Below are 15,047 nucleotides of genomic sequence, written 5' to 3' on the forward strand. Positions count from 1 at the left end.
AAACAGAACAGAGGGGCCCAGGAGAATATAATGAAGAGAATGGTATGCGTTTTACTGCAAGAATTTTAGAGTACAGATTCTCTTTAACCACCCTGGCGTTCTATTAAGATCGCCAGGGCGGCTGCGGGAGTTTTTTTTTTAAATAATCAGATTGAAGTCCCTGCCAATTATAGTATTAGCACAACCCAAATTTGAAATTTTAGAGAGCACTTTATCAAGAAATTGTATTTGATTTTTGTTTGGGGCATAAATTGTAGCAATAATCAATTCAACTCCATGTAGTGAACCACGTACAATCAGGTATGGACCCTGGAGATCTTTCCACACATCAGTGACTATGAAGGGGCATGAATGACGGATTAAAATGGCAACTCCCGCCTTTTTGAAATGTGAACTAGCAAGATATGTCACGGGATACGTTTTGCTCTTCAGAAAACACGGCTTTAAACTGGAAAACCGTGTCTCTTGCAAGAAAATAAAGTCTGCTTTTGACCTTTCCAGAGCTTGCAGAGCCAAATAACGTTTTCTGATCGAGTTAAGTTCCTTGACATTCAATGTTAGTAATTTAATCATGATTATCCCAAAATAAAATGCTTATCACCTTGGGTACAAAATCCCAAGGGCTACCCACCCTATTGACAGATTGAAAAATTAAAGTCCCTTACTCTAAGGAAAAGAGAATAGCAAAAAGGTATGAAAAGAAAGAGAAAGTAGAACAGAAATTAAGATGCATTCTGTTAGCTAAGAAAGTAGCTCTGCAAGTAAGCCCCACAGTATACATATTAAGCAAGCAGAGCATGACATACTGAAAGTTTTCTTCTCCTGAGTTTAACATAAACTCAGATTGGGTGCGACCCTATTCAGACCACAAAAGGGGTAACAAACACAACTCGACCAGGCACAGCCGGTCAACAAGCAAATCTCCCCCGACCCTGCATACCACAAATCATGTAAGAGTCACGGATAAGGCACCCTAGATCAAACCTTCTGCTCTTTGGTAGGTGATTGAGATTGGTGGTCCGGGGAGTGTGAGGACTCCAAATCTTTAGTAAGAGAGGTCGCAGGAGTTGTAAGGCGGAGGCCCAGACCTTTTAGTAGATCGCCGGGATCTTCTGGGTCTGAAATTGCGTGAACTACTCCCTCCTTGACAGCGATCAGTTTAAAGGGGTATGCCCACCTATAAGGGATTCCCTTTTCACGTAAAAGCAAAGTAACAGATGTGAGTTTCTTCCGTTTTGCTAAAGTGATGGGAGAGATATCATTCAGAATTTGAATATCAGTGCCTTGAAAGTTATAGGTGGTCATATTCCTAGTCGCCATTACAATAGTCTCCTTAGCCTCATAGAAGTGAAAGCAGGCAATTATAATCCGAACATTTGTACAGCGTTTTTCTCCTGTCTGACTCAAAGCACTCAAGAGCTGCAGCCACTGGGACGCGCTCAAGAGGCCACCCTGCAGTGTTAGGGAGGCTTGCCTTGAACTCCTTACTGAATAGGTACTTGACCTAGCCAGGATTTGAATCCTGGTTTCCCATGTCAAAGGCAGAGCCCTTAACCAGTACACTATCCAGCCACTCTTATCACGAAGAAGTGGAGCTCCTGTGGTTCTGGGGCCGATAGCACGATGTGCCCTGTCAAAATGCCACATTTCTTTTGGTGTTTCTGGAGAAATAGTCTCACATAGATTAGTTAAGTATTGCTTATTGTCTGCCGGGTGAACAGAATCAGGGACTCCTCTGAAGCGTAAATTCTGTCTGCGGTCCCTATTCTCACTATCTTCTTGAGATCTATGCAGACTTGCAGAGCCTTCACCGAGTCTGTTAGTTTAGCGTTTTCCTCCTCTAAATATGTACATCTGCTTTTCAGGGTATCGACCTCCTGCTCAAGAGTGGAAGTACGAGATAGCGCTATAGAAATGTCAGATCTAATGTGCAATAGTGCAGATGTAATTGTGTCCTTTATAGATTGTGACACCCGCTTGTGAAGGTCTGCCAAACACCCCTCTAGTACCTCTTTTGTGATGTATTCGGCCGCGGGGTCCGACTTGGATGTCTTAGACGCCATCTTAGAATGTCCGACTTGAGAGGGAGGATTAGGCCTCAGGAAGTAGTGATCCAGCGAACGGCTCTGATTTCGCCCGGAACGGCACTTACCACCCATAGGTCTATTCAGCACACACTCTGGAGTCTCACCGCACCGTTGCCTACAGTATAGAACTCCGCTGCTGTTTGCAATCCGTAGCAGCGCAGGGACGGGATCGGGAGCTCGGAGATCAAGCGGCGATCTTAAGTCGCGCCGCGCATGCGCCTCCCCCTAGTAATCACTTCTACAGATGCTTTGAATAGTGGTAATCATTAACAAACTGTTCCCCATCCCCTTCTTCCACCTCTGACACTGTAGTTGCCATTGGCAGGTTTTGGTGCGCTGTATCAATTGTTATGTATAGAGTGCTTGGGGGGGGGGCCCCAATGTAAAACTTGCATTGGGGCACACATCTCCTTAGTTACGCCACTGCCAGTTTCCACTTATCTTGAAACAGAAAGTGGAAAATATTGAGGTCAATCAGAAAGGTAAAATTAATGTGGTTTTAGGTATTTTTTGCATGGATGTATTGTGTGCTTGACATTGCATCAAACTGCTAGAAACTCTCTCTGCAACAATACTGGACCTATTGTGACAGAAGGAGACACCAGCGCAAAGCGAGGGTGCTATGGAGAAGTCAACATTAGGGTAGCTTGAAATGTTTTTTAAGTATCCATTTGTCTGAAAATCACTTCTTACAATTAAGGAAACTCCCAGCAACTATACTGCACTCCTTCTTTTGCCACAAGGAGCACCAATGCAAAGCAAGGATGCAATGCGGAATGGCAAAATAAAGATTATATGAAATGATTTGTAGGGATGCGGTTGGATTGAAATGACTCCTGACATGTAGGGAAGCTCCTTTCCACTATGTTGGACATACAGTGGCTTGCAAAAGTATTCGGCCCCCTTGAAGTTTTCCCCATTTTGTCACATTACTGCCACAAACATGCATCAATTTTATTGGAATTCCACGTGAAAGACCAATACAAAGTGGTGTACATGTGAGAAGTGGATCGAAAATCATACATGATTCCAAACACTTTTTACAAATAAATAACTGCAAAGTGGGGGGTGCGTAATTATTCAGCCCCCTGAGTCAATACTTTGTAGAACCACCTTTTGCTGCAATTACAGCTGCCAGTCTTTTAGGGTATGTCTCTACCAGCTTTGCACATCTAGAGACTGAAATCCTTGCCCATTCTTCTTTGCAAAACCGCTCCAGCTCAGTCAGATTAGATGGACAGCGTTTTCAGATCTTGCCACAGATTCTCGATTGGATTTAGATCTGGATGTTGACTGGGCCATTCTAACACATAGATATGTTTTGTTTTAAACGATTCCATTGTTGCCCTGGCTTTATGTTTAGGGTCATTGTCCTGCTGGAAGGTAAACCTCCGCCCCAGTCTCAAGTCTTTTGCAGTCTCCAAGAGGTTTTCTTCCAAGTTTGCCCTGTATTTGGCTCCATCCATCTTCCAATCAACTCTGACCAGCTTCCCTGTCTCTGCTGATGATGCTGCCACCACCATATTTGACAGTGGGGATGGTGTGTTCATAATGATGTGCAGTGTTAGTTTTCCGCCACACATAGCGTTTTGCATTTTGGCCAAAAAGTTCAATTTTGGTCTCATCTGACCAGAGCACCTTCTTCCACATGGTTGCTGTGTCCCCCACATGGCTTGTGGCAAACTGCAAACGGGACTTCTTATGCTTTCTGGTAACAATGCCTTTCTTCTTGCCACTCTTCCATAAAGGCCAACTTTGTACAGTGCATGACTAATAGTTGTCCTATGGACAGAGTCTCCCTCCTGAGCTGTAGATCTCTGCAGCTCGTCAAGAGTCACCATGGGCCTCTTGACTGCATTTCTGATCAGCGCTCTCCTTGTTCGGCCTGTGAGTTTAGGTGGATGGCCTTGTCTTGGTAGGTTTACAGTTGTGCCATACTCCTTCCATTTCTGAATGATCGCTTGAACAGTGCTCCGTGGGATGTTCAAGGCTTTGGAAATCTTTTTGTAGCCTAAGCCTGCTTTAAATTTTTCAATAACTTTATCCCTGACCTGTCTGGTGTGTTCTTTGGACTTCATGGTGTTGTTGCTCCCAAAATTTTCTTAGACAACCTCTGAGGCCCTCACAGAGCAGCTGTATTTGTACTGACATTAGATTTCACACAGGTGCACTCTATTTAGTCAGCACTCATCAGGCAATGTCTATGGGCATCTGAATGCACTCAGATGAAAGGGGGCCGAATAATTATGCACACACTACTTTGCAGTTATTTATTTGTAAAACATGTTTGGAATCATGTATGATTTTCGTTCCACTTCTCATGTGTACACCACTTTGTGTTGGTCTTTTTTTATGTGGAATTCCAATAAAATTGATTCATGTTTGTGGCAGTAATATGACAAAATGTGGAAAACTTTAAGGGGGCCGAATACTTTTGCAACCCACTGTATTTTTGTGCAAATAAGGGCATCAGTATGCTGCAAGAGAATGGTGGTGATAAAGAGACTGTTATAATAATTCCAGCTAATTCCACAAGCTGTGACTTCAGTGTCTAGTGTAAACTTCATTTATAAAACATATGTACTCTAAATCTACTGCTGGTCTACTGCTAAGGTTAATAAAGACTGGGAAGTGGGCTGAGTTACTAAGTCCATTACTGTCTATGTCTGCTGTTTCTGTATGGGCCTGGAAATGTGTTTCTCTGCCTGCTCCTGTGGCAACACTTTCTGCCATGATTTTAATAGGTTGTTGGCAGTGTGCAGAATGATACCCTCTTCCTGTACCAGTATTTCTTGATGGATATCTGCCTATTATGTTTTCTTAAAATTACGAAATATTATTGGAGGCAAACAGGAAAACTAAATTTAGAAACTAAGGGTAGAATGACTGGAGCAACCCATAGCTAAAAATTGTTTCAAAGTGAAGGTATGGATTTGCCTGCCTTAAAGGGCAACTGAAGAGAAAGGAATATGGAGGCTGCCATATTTATTTCCTTTTAAGCAATGCTAGTTGCCTGGCTGCCCTGCAGATCCTATTCCTCTAATACCTTTAGTAATAGACCATAAACAAGCATGTAGCAGATCAGGTGTTTCTGACATTATTGTCAGATCTGACAAGATGAGCTGCATGCTTGTTTCAGGTGTTATTCAGTCACTGCTGCAGCCAAAAAGATCAGTAGGGCTTCCAGGCAACTGGTATGGTTTAAAAGGAAATAAATATGGCAGCCTCCATATCACTCTCACTTCAGTTGCCCTTTAAGAAGTAGACCCATGTGGTCACATTTCATTTAAACAGTAGTGTTCGGCCTAGGCAGCACTTTCATAAACATACAGTACAATATATTCTGCAGAAGAGAGAGTAGAAAATATAAAATTCTTACCAGAAGTATTTTGTGGGAAGTGGATTCCCAGTTGCTTCACAACACAATGTCACCTTTTGTCCTACTCTTCTGATCTTTGAGTAGGGATGTTGAACCATGTATGGCATTTCTGGAAATAAAATAAAAGAGCACTTTCAAACATAGTTAAAAGTGTACAGTTTAAATAAAAAATATGTAAAGGTACCCATACATTACATCGATGTCCTGCCAATATACAGCAGATTGTGATCACCATGATCGAATCTGCTGTGAATTCGTTAACGCAAATGTTGACTGATCGATCAATTTCCATCCAAAATCGATCGATTCAGTCGATTTGACCAGGTGGAAAATGTTCTCGATTGCCGACGGGTCGGAAGTGTGTTGTTAACAGCGTTTGATTCGGCGACGACCGATTCAGCAATACATCACCTGTCTGCCAGCGCAAGTCCCTGGGTCCATGCTGTCCCTTGCTCCGGCTGGCCTTCTTCTCCAACTTCTTTTCACTTCCTGTCCCGTCCTGCGAGAAGGGGACGTTCAAACAGTAGAGCGCCCTCTACTGTTTGAACTTCTGCTCGGGACAGGAAGTGAAGAGAAGATAAAGAAGAAGGCCAGCACGGACCCAGGAACTCGTGCCGGCGGACAAGTAATATCATTGCTGCTGGCTGGGGGAGGCGAGGCAAGCAGAGGCAGCGGCAGCTAGTGTTGGGCGAACACCTAGATGTTCGGGTTCGGGCCGAACAGGCCGAACATGGTCGCGATGTTCGGGTGTTCGACCCGAACTCCGAACATAATGGAAGTCAATGGGGACCCGAACTTTTGTGCTTTGTAAAGCCTCCTTACATGCTACATACCCCAAATTTACAGGGTATGTGCACCTTGGGAGTGGGTACAAGAGGAAAAAAAATATTTGAAAAAGAGCTTATAGTTTTTGAGAAAATTGATTGTAAAGTTAGTTTTGGAACATTGTGTTTGTACCGTGGATCCAGAAGGGTATAAACCCAGTAATTGGTGTTGTCCAGAATGCGCACAATGCGTGGGTTGCGTTCAATGCAGTCCTAGGCCGAAGAGGTCATGGCCTAGGGTCACAAAACCTGTTTATTTGGGCAATTTCAATGGTGGCGAGTCTGACATACATAAATCGCAGCAATGGCCGTTAGCAACGTCTGAATCTCACGAAATGTCTCATGCAGGTAGAAGACATATTGTTAGACTTGGATTCCAAAGATGGGGTCCCTACATCTCTGCAAACCAGAGTTACAGGGGTCCAAAATTGGTAAAATCCCCCATAGGATTTCATTGCCTCCCTATTTCACTTTCCAAAATCTCACATCTTTTCAAAGGGCAATGGCTCAGCAGTACCACATTTTCTAGCATTGTAGGGACCCTTAGGGGGAACATGACTGGTGAGTTTAGGGCCCCTAGGCCGAAGAGGTCATAGCCTAGGGTCACAAAAACCTGTTTATTTTGGCTATTTCAATGGTAGTGATGGTGACGTACATAAATCTCAGCCATGGCCGTTAGCAACGTCTGAATTTCACGAAATGTCTCATGCAGGTAGAAGACATATTGTTAGACTTGGATTCCAAAGATGGGGTCCCTACATCTCTGCAAACCAGAGTTACAGGGCTCCAAAATTGGTAAAAATCCTTCATAGGCTTTCATTGGGCCTCCTATTTACAGTTCCAAAATCTCACATCTTTTCAAAGGGCAATTGCTCAGCAGTGGCAAATTTTCTAGCATTGTAGGGACCCTTAGGGGGAACATGACTGGTGAGTTTTGCCACTGCTGAGCCATTGCCCTTTGAAATGGTGTGAGATTTTGGAACGGTAAATAGGAGGCCCAATGAAAGCCTATGGGGGATTTTACCAATTTTGGAGCCCTGTAACTCTGGTTTGCAGAGATGTAGGGACCCCATCTTTGGAATCCAAGTCTAACAATATGTCTTCTACCTGCATGAGACATTTCGTGAAATTCAGACGTTGCTAACGGCCATGGCTGAAATTTATGTACGTCACCATCACTACCATTGAAATAGCCCAAATAAACAGGTTTTTGTGACCCTAGGCTATGACCTCTTCGGCCTAGGGGCCCGAAACTCACCAGTCATGTTCCCCCTAAGGGTCCCTACAATGCTAGAAAATTTGGTACTGCTGAGCCATTGCCCTTTGAAAAGATGTGAGATTTTGGATAGTGAAATATGGAGGCAATGAAATCCTATGGGGGATTTTACCAATTTTGGACCCCTGTAACTCTGGTTTGCAGAGATGTAGGGACCCCATCTTTGGAATCCAAGTCTAACAATATGTCTTCTACCTGCATGAGACATTTTGTGAAATTCAGACGTTGCTAACGGCCATGGCTGAGATTTATGTACGTCACCATCACTACCATTGAAATAGCCCAAATAAACAGGTTTTTGTGACCCTAGGCTATGACCTCTTCGGCCTAGGGGCCCGAAACTCACCAGTCATGTTCCCCCTAAGGGTCCCTACAATGCTAAAAAATTTGCCACTGCTGAGCAATTGCCCTTTGAAAAGATGTGAGATTTTGGAACTGTAAATAGGAGGCCCAATTAAAGCCTATGGGGGATTTTACCAAATTTGGAGCCCTGTAACTCTGGTTTGCAGAGATGTAGGGAACCCATCTTTGGAGCCCAAGTCTAACAATATTTCTTCTACCTGCATGAGACATTTCGTGAGATTCAGACGTTGCTAACGGCCATTGCTGCGATTTATGTACGTCAGACTCGCCACCATTGAAATTGCCCAAATAAACAGGTTTTTGTGACCCTAGGCTATGACCTCTTCGGCCTAGGACTGCATTGAACGCGACCCACGCATTGTGCGCATTCTGGACAACACCAATTACTGTTTATTGTTTATTGAACCTCTCATCTGTATTACATTTATGACTGCATGGCGACAAAATGCAAATTGCTATCCGCACGCTTCTTGTCCTCATGCAAGTCCTGGGTTGTTGTGTCTCAAAGCGTGGCCTTCTCCTCCTGCGCCGCCCTCCTCCTGTTCCATCACGTGTGCTGCTGCTGGGTTAGCGTTACCGGTCCCTTTTCCTGGAACCTCTTCTCTGTATTACATTTATGACTGCATGCCGACAAAAAGCATGTTACCTGTGCAAAGAAAACAGACATTTCCCGCATTTAAAAGACAGTTTTCCCTTTGAAACTTTAAAATCGATTTTCTCAAAAACTATAAGCTCTTTTTGCTACATTTTTTTTTCCTCTTGTACCCAATCCCAAGGTGCACATACCCTGTAAATTTGGGGTATGTAGCATGTAAGGAGGCTTTACAAAGCACGAAAGTTCGGGTCCCCATTGACTTCCATTATGTTCGGAGTTCGGCTCGAACACCCGAACATTGCGACCATGTTCGGCCAGAACCCGAACATCTAGATGTTCGCCCAACACTACACGTGACCCGTTCGGCCAATCAGAGCGCTAGCCGAACGTTCGGGGAACGTTCGGCCATGCTCTCTTAGTTCGGCCATATGGCCGAACAGTTTGGCCGAACACCATCAGATGTTCGGCCGAACTCGAACATCACCCGAACAGGGTGATGTTCTGCAGAACCCGAACAGTGGCTAACACTGTTCGCCCAACACTAGCGGCAGCTCCACAGGTTGTGATTCAATTTCATGCTGAAATCGATTCAAAATCTGTGTGCAGTGTATGGGCAGCCATTAGATCCCTCTCTGATGAGATTCGATCAGAGAGGGATCTATCTGTTGGTCGATCTGGTGGCAATCGACAAGTGTGCCCTAACAGTAGTTCTGTAAATGCAGCTCTCTGATTGACTGGCAAAACTGTGACGAGATGCATATAAGAAGTCTGTGTGACAGCCAATAGCACAATACATCTATTCATTCCTGCTTCATTTGTAAAGTGGTAATATTAAAATGACATTTTAATGGATTTTGACATGTGATGTGAACTGACATGTGATGTGATGAGTTTAACATATGCACTGTACATACGGTATTTCCCAAAAGTGCATACACTTCTCACATTTATGTAAGCATTTTATTATATCTTTTCTTGGGACAACACTTTGATACAATGGGCCTGATTCACAAAGCGGTGCTAACAGTTAGCACGCTGGTGAAAAGCCCTTTATCATGCCTAAACTCAGTTTAGGCATGATAAGTTTAGGTGTGATAAGTTTAGGTGTGATAAGTTTAGGCATGATAAGTTTAGGTGTCATAAGTTTAGGCATGCTAAGTTTAAGCGCCAACTGCGTTAGCACCGCAGTGCACAGCTGATCAAAAGTTTTACGCTAGCAAAGACTGGTGCACTTTGTATAAAGTTTAATGGCGCTGCTTTGCGTGCGGGACTTTGCAAGCGATCTAAACTTATCTAAACTTAGCATGCCTAAACTTATCACACCTAAACTTATCACACCTAAACTTATCACGCCTAAACTGCCTTTTCACCAGCATGGTGCAATGGTTATCATGCCTAAAGTCTTTTAGGCATGCTAACTGGGTTAGCACCGCTTTGTGAATCGAGCCCCATGTGAGGTAGTCGGTGTATAGCCTGTATAACAGTGTACATTTTCTGTCCTATCAAAATAACTCAACGCATAGTCATTAATGTCTAAACTACTGGCAAAAAAGTGAATTCATATGGTGCCATTGGAATCCTCTTCCACTCCTCCATGATGAAGCTGGTAGATGTTAGAGACCTTGTGCTCCTCCACCTTCTGTTTGAAGGAAGTAGCCCCACAGATACTGTACTCAATAGGGTTTAGGTCTTGACCAACCCTTTTACCATCAGTTACTTTAGCAAGGCAATGGTCATCTTGGAGATGTGCCTGAGGTTGTGATCATGTGAGAATCCTGTTCTGCGGCCCAGTTTCTGAAGGGGGGTTGGGGATCATGCTCAGCATCAGTATGTTACAGTACATGTTGGCATTCAAGGTTATCTCAGTGAACTGTAACTGTCCAGCGCTGACAGCGCCCATGCAGCCCCAAGCTACGACACTCTCACCACCATGCTTTACTGTAGGCAAGACACACTTGTCTTTGTACTCCTTACCTGGTTGCTGCCACACATGTTTAACAACATCTAAACCTTATAAGTTTATCTTGGGCTCAGCAGACCACAGGACACGGTTCCAGTAATTCATGTCCTTCGTCTGCTTGTCTTCAGCAAACTGTTTGCAGGATTTCTTGTGCATCATCCTTTAGAAGAGGCTCCCTTCTGGGATGACAACCATGCAGACCAATTTTATACAGTGAAGGGCATATCGTCTGAGTGCTGACAGACTGACCCCTCCCCCACACTTCTTCAACCTTTGCAGCCATACTACCAGCACTCATATATCTATGTGCTGTTCTGCAATAAATTATTGCAGAGCAATGTATCTCCTTTTTAATGTCCAGTGTATATAAGTTGTATTCTAAAGGTGGCCACTAACGATCCAATTTCTAGCGAAAAATCGTTTGAGCGATCAGAAATTCTGATTGGATTGGTTGTAAATAATCTCTGTTGGTGGACACAATCGATTATGAATGAGTGAAAAAAATTTTGTCTGAATGAGTTTTCGTTGAACCAAAATTTGGATTTTCCGAAGCAACGATTGGTTCATTGATGGTGTGGTGAACGATGTATTACAATATTTCACTTCCAAACAGAATTTCTGATCGCTCGAATGATTTTTCGCTAGAAATTAGATCATTAGTGGCCACCTTAAGTTTTGTCAGTATACAGGAATCACTCTGATGAAGGCTTCATACCTGAAAGATTACTGCTTTTCTTCTAAGTTATCCAGTAAATGGTATCATCTTGGTTCAAAACTTCTTGCTTTTACTGATGGCTAACACGGTACAAGACTCTACTGCTTTTTTTATCTAGAAATTGATTGCATAGTAAAAAGCTGGTCTGCAATTGTAGGAAGAGTTTCATTGTTGTAATAGGCTTTTCTATTGGTTAATGAGAAGGGTATGAATAATTTTAGACCAGACACTTTTTGCTCAAATGCAAATAAAAGATGAGAATAATTGTTTTCCATAATAATGCCTCTTGTACATCGTCTTATTATCTTTTGGGAGACACCTTTGTCATTTCCCGTCAAAAAATAACTTGCTGGTTGAATAAAAGTAACTAAGTCAAAATTTGGCAGGGGTATGAATAATTATAGGCAGCACTGTATCATCCATACTTGAATACAGACAAGCTAACTTGGCTGGAGTCCTATACCATCTAGATAATAATTTAAAATGTACCTCTTTTATTTTGGAACTTATAGATGATGCATGCACGAATAAACACATTTTTCTATTGCTAAATGCAAAGGGAAACCCCCAGAATTATTTCTCAACAAAATTCTGTACAGCAATTAAATCATATCTGTTGGGGGAAATTCTAAGGTAAAACGTTTTTAACACCAAATGTAACACCTGGCACTAATGAGTAACATGACAGCGTGGAGGGAAAATGTCTAATTGGGAATTTTGGCATTCTTCACTTAGGGGTGTACACATTTTTATTGTCAGTGGTTTAGACAGTAATGTGTGTTTGATAGAACAAAACATTTACACTGTTATACAAGATGTACACTGCCTACTTTACATTGTATCAAAGTGTCATATCTTAACCACTTAACCTCTTGAGGACCATGGGCTTAAACCCCCTTAGTGACCAAGCCATTTTGTTCAAAATTGATCACTGCAGCTTTAAGGCCAAGCTGCAGGACCGCACAACACAGCACACAAGTGATTTCCCCCCCCCCCCCCCCCTTTTGTCCCCACCAACAGAGCTCTCTATTGGTGGGGTCTGATCGACCCTGCAGTGTTTGTTTGTTTTTATAAAAATATTTATGTTATTTTTTTATTACATTTGTGCATTTTTTAATATATTTTTTTCCCTCCGTCCCTCCCACCCCACAGGCAGCCAATAACAGCGATCTGCTGTCATAGGCTTCAGCCTATGAGAGCCGATCACTCTCTTGTCCCCCAGGGGGACAGCCGTGTCACCGTGTCACACGGCTGTCCCCAGTACAGCGCTGCTGCAGATCGCAGCGCTGTACAATACAATTAAGCGGCGCTCGGAGACTGAAGGCGGAGCTCTGCTCCGCCCACCTGCGCGTGATCTCCTGCAAATGCAAGCCCCAGGACTTTACGCCAATCAGTGATCGGGCACCATGGCCCGATTCATTGATTCCTGGGCTATCGATCCGCGTACCGGGAGCGCACATGTCCTCCTTGACGTAGTTTTACGTCAAGGAGGATACGTCAAGGAGGACAAAGTGGTTAAAGAGTACCCAAGGTGGGGTTCTGACAATGCTATCCGCATACAGAGGCTGGGTCTGCCTATACTGCCCAGCCTCTGTTGCTATCCAGATCCCCCCTAAGTTCCCCCTGCGCTCTGCTATCCCTCATAAATCACAGCCGCGCTGTCGACACGCAGCTGTGTTTACCTTGTACTGTCAGTCTCATCGTTCCCCCCGCCTCCTGCATAGCTTCAGTCCCCACCTGCGTCCCTTCCCTCCTCGCTGAATGGAGGGAAGGGACGCGGGCGGGGACCGGAGCTATGGAGGAGGCGGGGAGCAGCCGAGACTGACAGTACAGAGGTAAACACAGCCCGCGGCTGTGATTTAGGGGGGATAGCAGAGTGCAGGGGGAACTTAGGGGGAATCTAGATAGCAACAGAAGCAGGGCTGTATAGGCAGACCCAGCTTCTGTATGCGGATAGTATTGTCAGAACCCCACCTCGGGTTCTCTTTAAGTGATGTCTCATGAAAAGATAAAACAACATTTGTGAGCTACTGTGTACTTAGAGTCCCTTTTTGTTTTGCTGTACATGAAATTTAAAAAAAAAAACGGTTTTGTTATCTATGTAAATGAGGCAGTCAAACACAAAGTATAATTTAGCCAGATGCCCTGGAAATTAAATTTAAAGCAAAACACTTTTATATGGCCGAAGGAAAGAATGCTGATAAGGTTTTAATGCTGAAAATTTCAAAGGGTCATTACTTCTGTTTGTTTTTCAACTGTATGAAGCAGATTCTACATCGGACTGGCGTGTCTGATGTTTACATTTGTTTAAAATTCACATCTTAAACTTAAAATAAAAATATGAGGCACCATTCTATGTTACTAATGTTCTAGTTACCATTAGTAATACAATTAATAATCTCACATATAATTATTTATCCTATAAGTTTATTTTCAGTTCAGGTATGCTTTGAACACCCCGTAAAAACACCCCGTAAAAATGTTATGTAAATATGAATGAAAAAAAATAAGAGATGAAAAAGCTGAAAAAAAAGCAAATAAATTCAAACAGTTTATAGCTAAATTTATTTTGGCATCTGGAAGGGAAATTAACCAATATTATGCAAAAACATTTACATTTTTGACATCCCTGAAATTGGAAGAAACATTAGAACATGTTTGAACTTGTATCCAGGAATGATGTAAAACCACTGACAAAACTTTGTAGGAGATTTCAAAGAAAATGACTTAACCATAGTGCAAAATAAGAAAATCTATTTTTGCCATCAAGGTATGACATTCCCTTAGTCCTGAAGAGGTTAAAGTGATAATTTTCTTTATTGAATATTTAAAAATAAGTGATAAGAGATAAACTGTCACATTGTTATAATGATCTTCACCTGGGAAAAGGATGGTCAAACCGTCTAATCAATTAAAAGTTAACAAAGTGCCTTGTAATAAATATTTGTTGGTTGCTATAGGCAACAACACTACACCTTTGTTCGGCACCATATCACAGAAATTGTGATAACTTGACACTCATCGCAGCAACAGCACAGGAGATAAAACTGCTTAGACGTCGTCAAAGTTTCAGGAGTTTATTCGGAAAACAAATATACAGATGTGTTCAGCAATCTTATCCCTTCGTTTACCTCAGGAAAGCAATCGGTCTGTAGAATCATATACATTCCATGTGAATAGGCCATGCTTTCTCTTATGTTACATCTATGCTAGATGCATATACTGTATACAACATACAGGTAATGGATATTACTAGAAGAAATGTAGGAAGTGGAAGTCCGAAGTGACTCTCTGGAGCCCGTTGGCTGTTTTATACTAGCCTCTAAAGAGTTAAATGTGACATCATCCAGCAGTGATGGATCAATAACCCATCGCCTGCTATTGGCTGATAAGAACATGTGATATCATGACAAGCACAGTCTTTACTGCGCATGCACTGGAAAATTCCATTTTCCAATGACCTGTCACTTGTTCTGAGGAGAATATTGTTTAATGTACTTGTGAGAATATTTTCATAACAATGGCTCATGTTTATGTTATTTGTCACCAAGCTGGTCTGGCCTCTGCACTGGATATCTCTGCTACAGCCTTGGGGAGTTCCAGTATAATGTTCTACTGAAAATCAGAACTGTCCTTATTTTTCTCTAAGAGAAATTCTCCTTAAAGAGATCCTTTGCAAAGAAAGTCCTTTTACACAACCAGTTATGTAAAGTGACCGAGGCCTCCGATTTCAAGCATATAATACTTTAATTCTAACATGCCTGATTAAGTATACAGTGGGATTCCAAAGTTTGGGCAACCTTGTTAATCGTCATAATTTTCCTGTATAAATCATTGGTTATTACAAT

General features: G+C 42.6%; 1 protein-coding gene across 3 annotated transcripts in view; it reads right to left on the minus strand.

Annotated features, from left to right (window-relative positions):
- CILP2 (cartilage intermediate layer protein 2) overlaps positions 1 to 15,047 on the minus strand; it is a 91,693-nt gene that overhangs the window by 11,054 nt on the left and 65,592 nt on the right. For all 3 annotated transcript variants that reach the window (XM_068271269.1, XM_068271271.1, XM_068271270.1), the window contains exon 6: positions 5,467 to 5,575. In XM_068271269.1, the coding sequence (XP_068127370.1) occupies positions 5,467 to 5,575 (109 nt within the window). The remainder of the gene's footprint in view (positions 1 to 5,466; positions 5,576 to 15,047) is intronic.

Source organism: Hyperolius riggenbachi, chromosome 1, assembly GCF_040937935.1.
Source record: "Hyperolius riggenbachi isolate aHypRig1 chromosome 1, aHypRig1.pri, whole genome shotgun sequence".
NCBI classification, from domain to species: Eukaryota; Metazoa; Chordata; class Amphibia; order Anura; family Hyperoliidae; genus Hyperolius; species Hyperolius riggenbachi.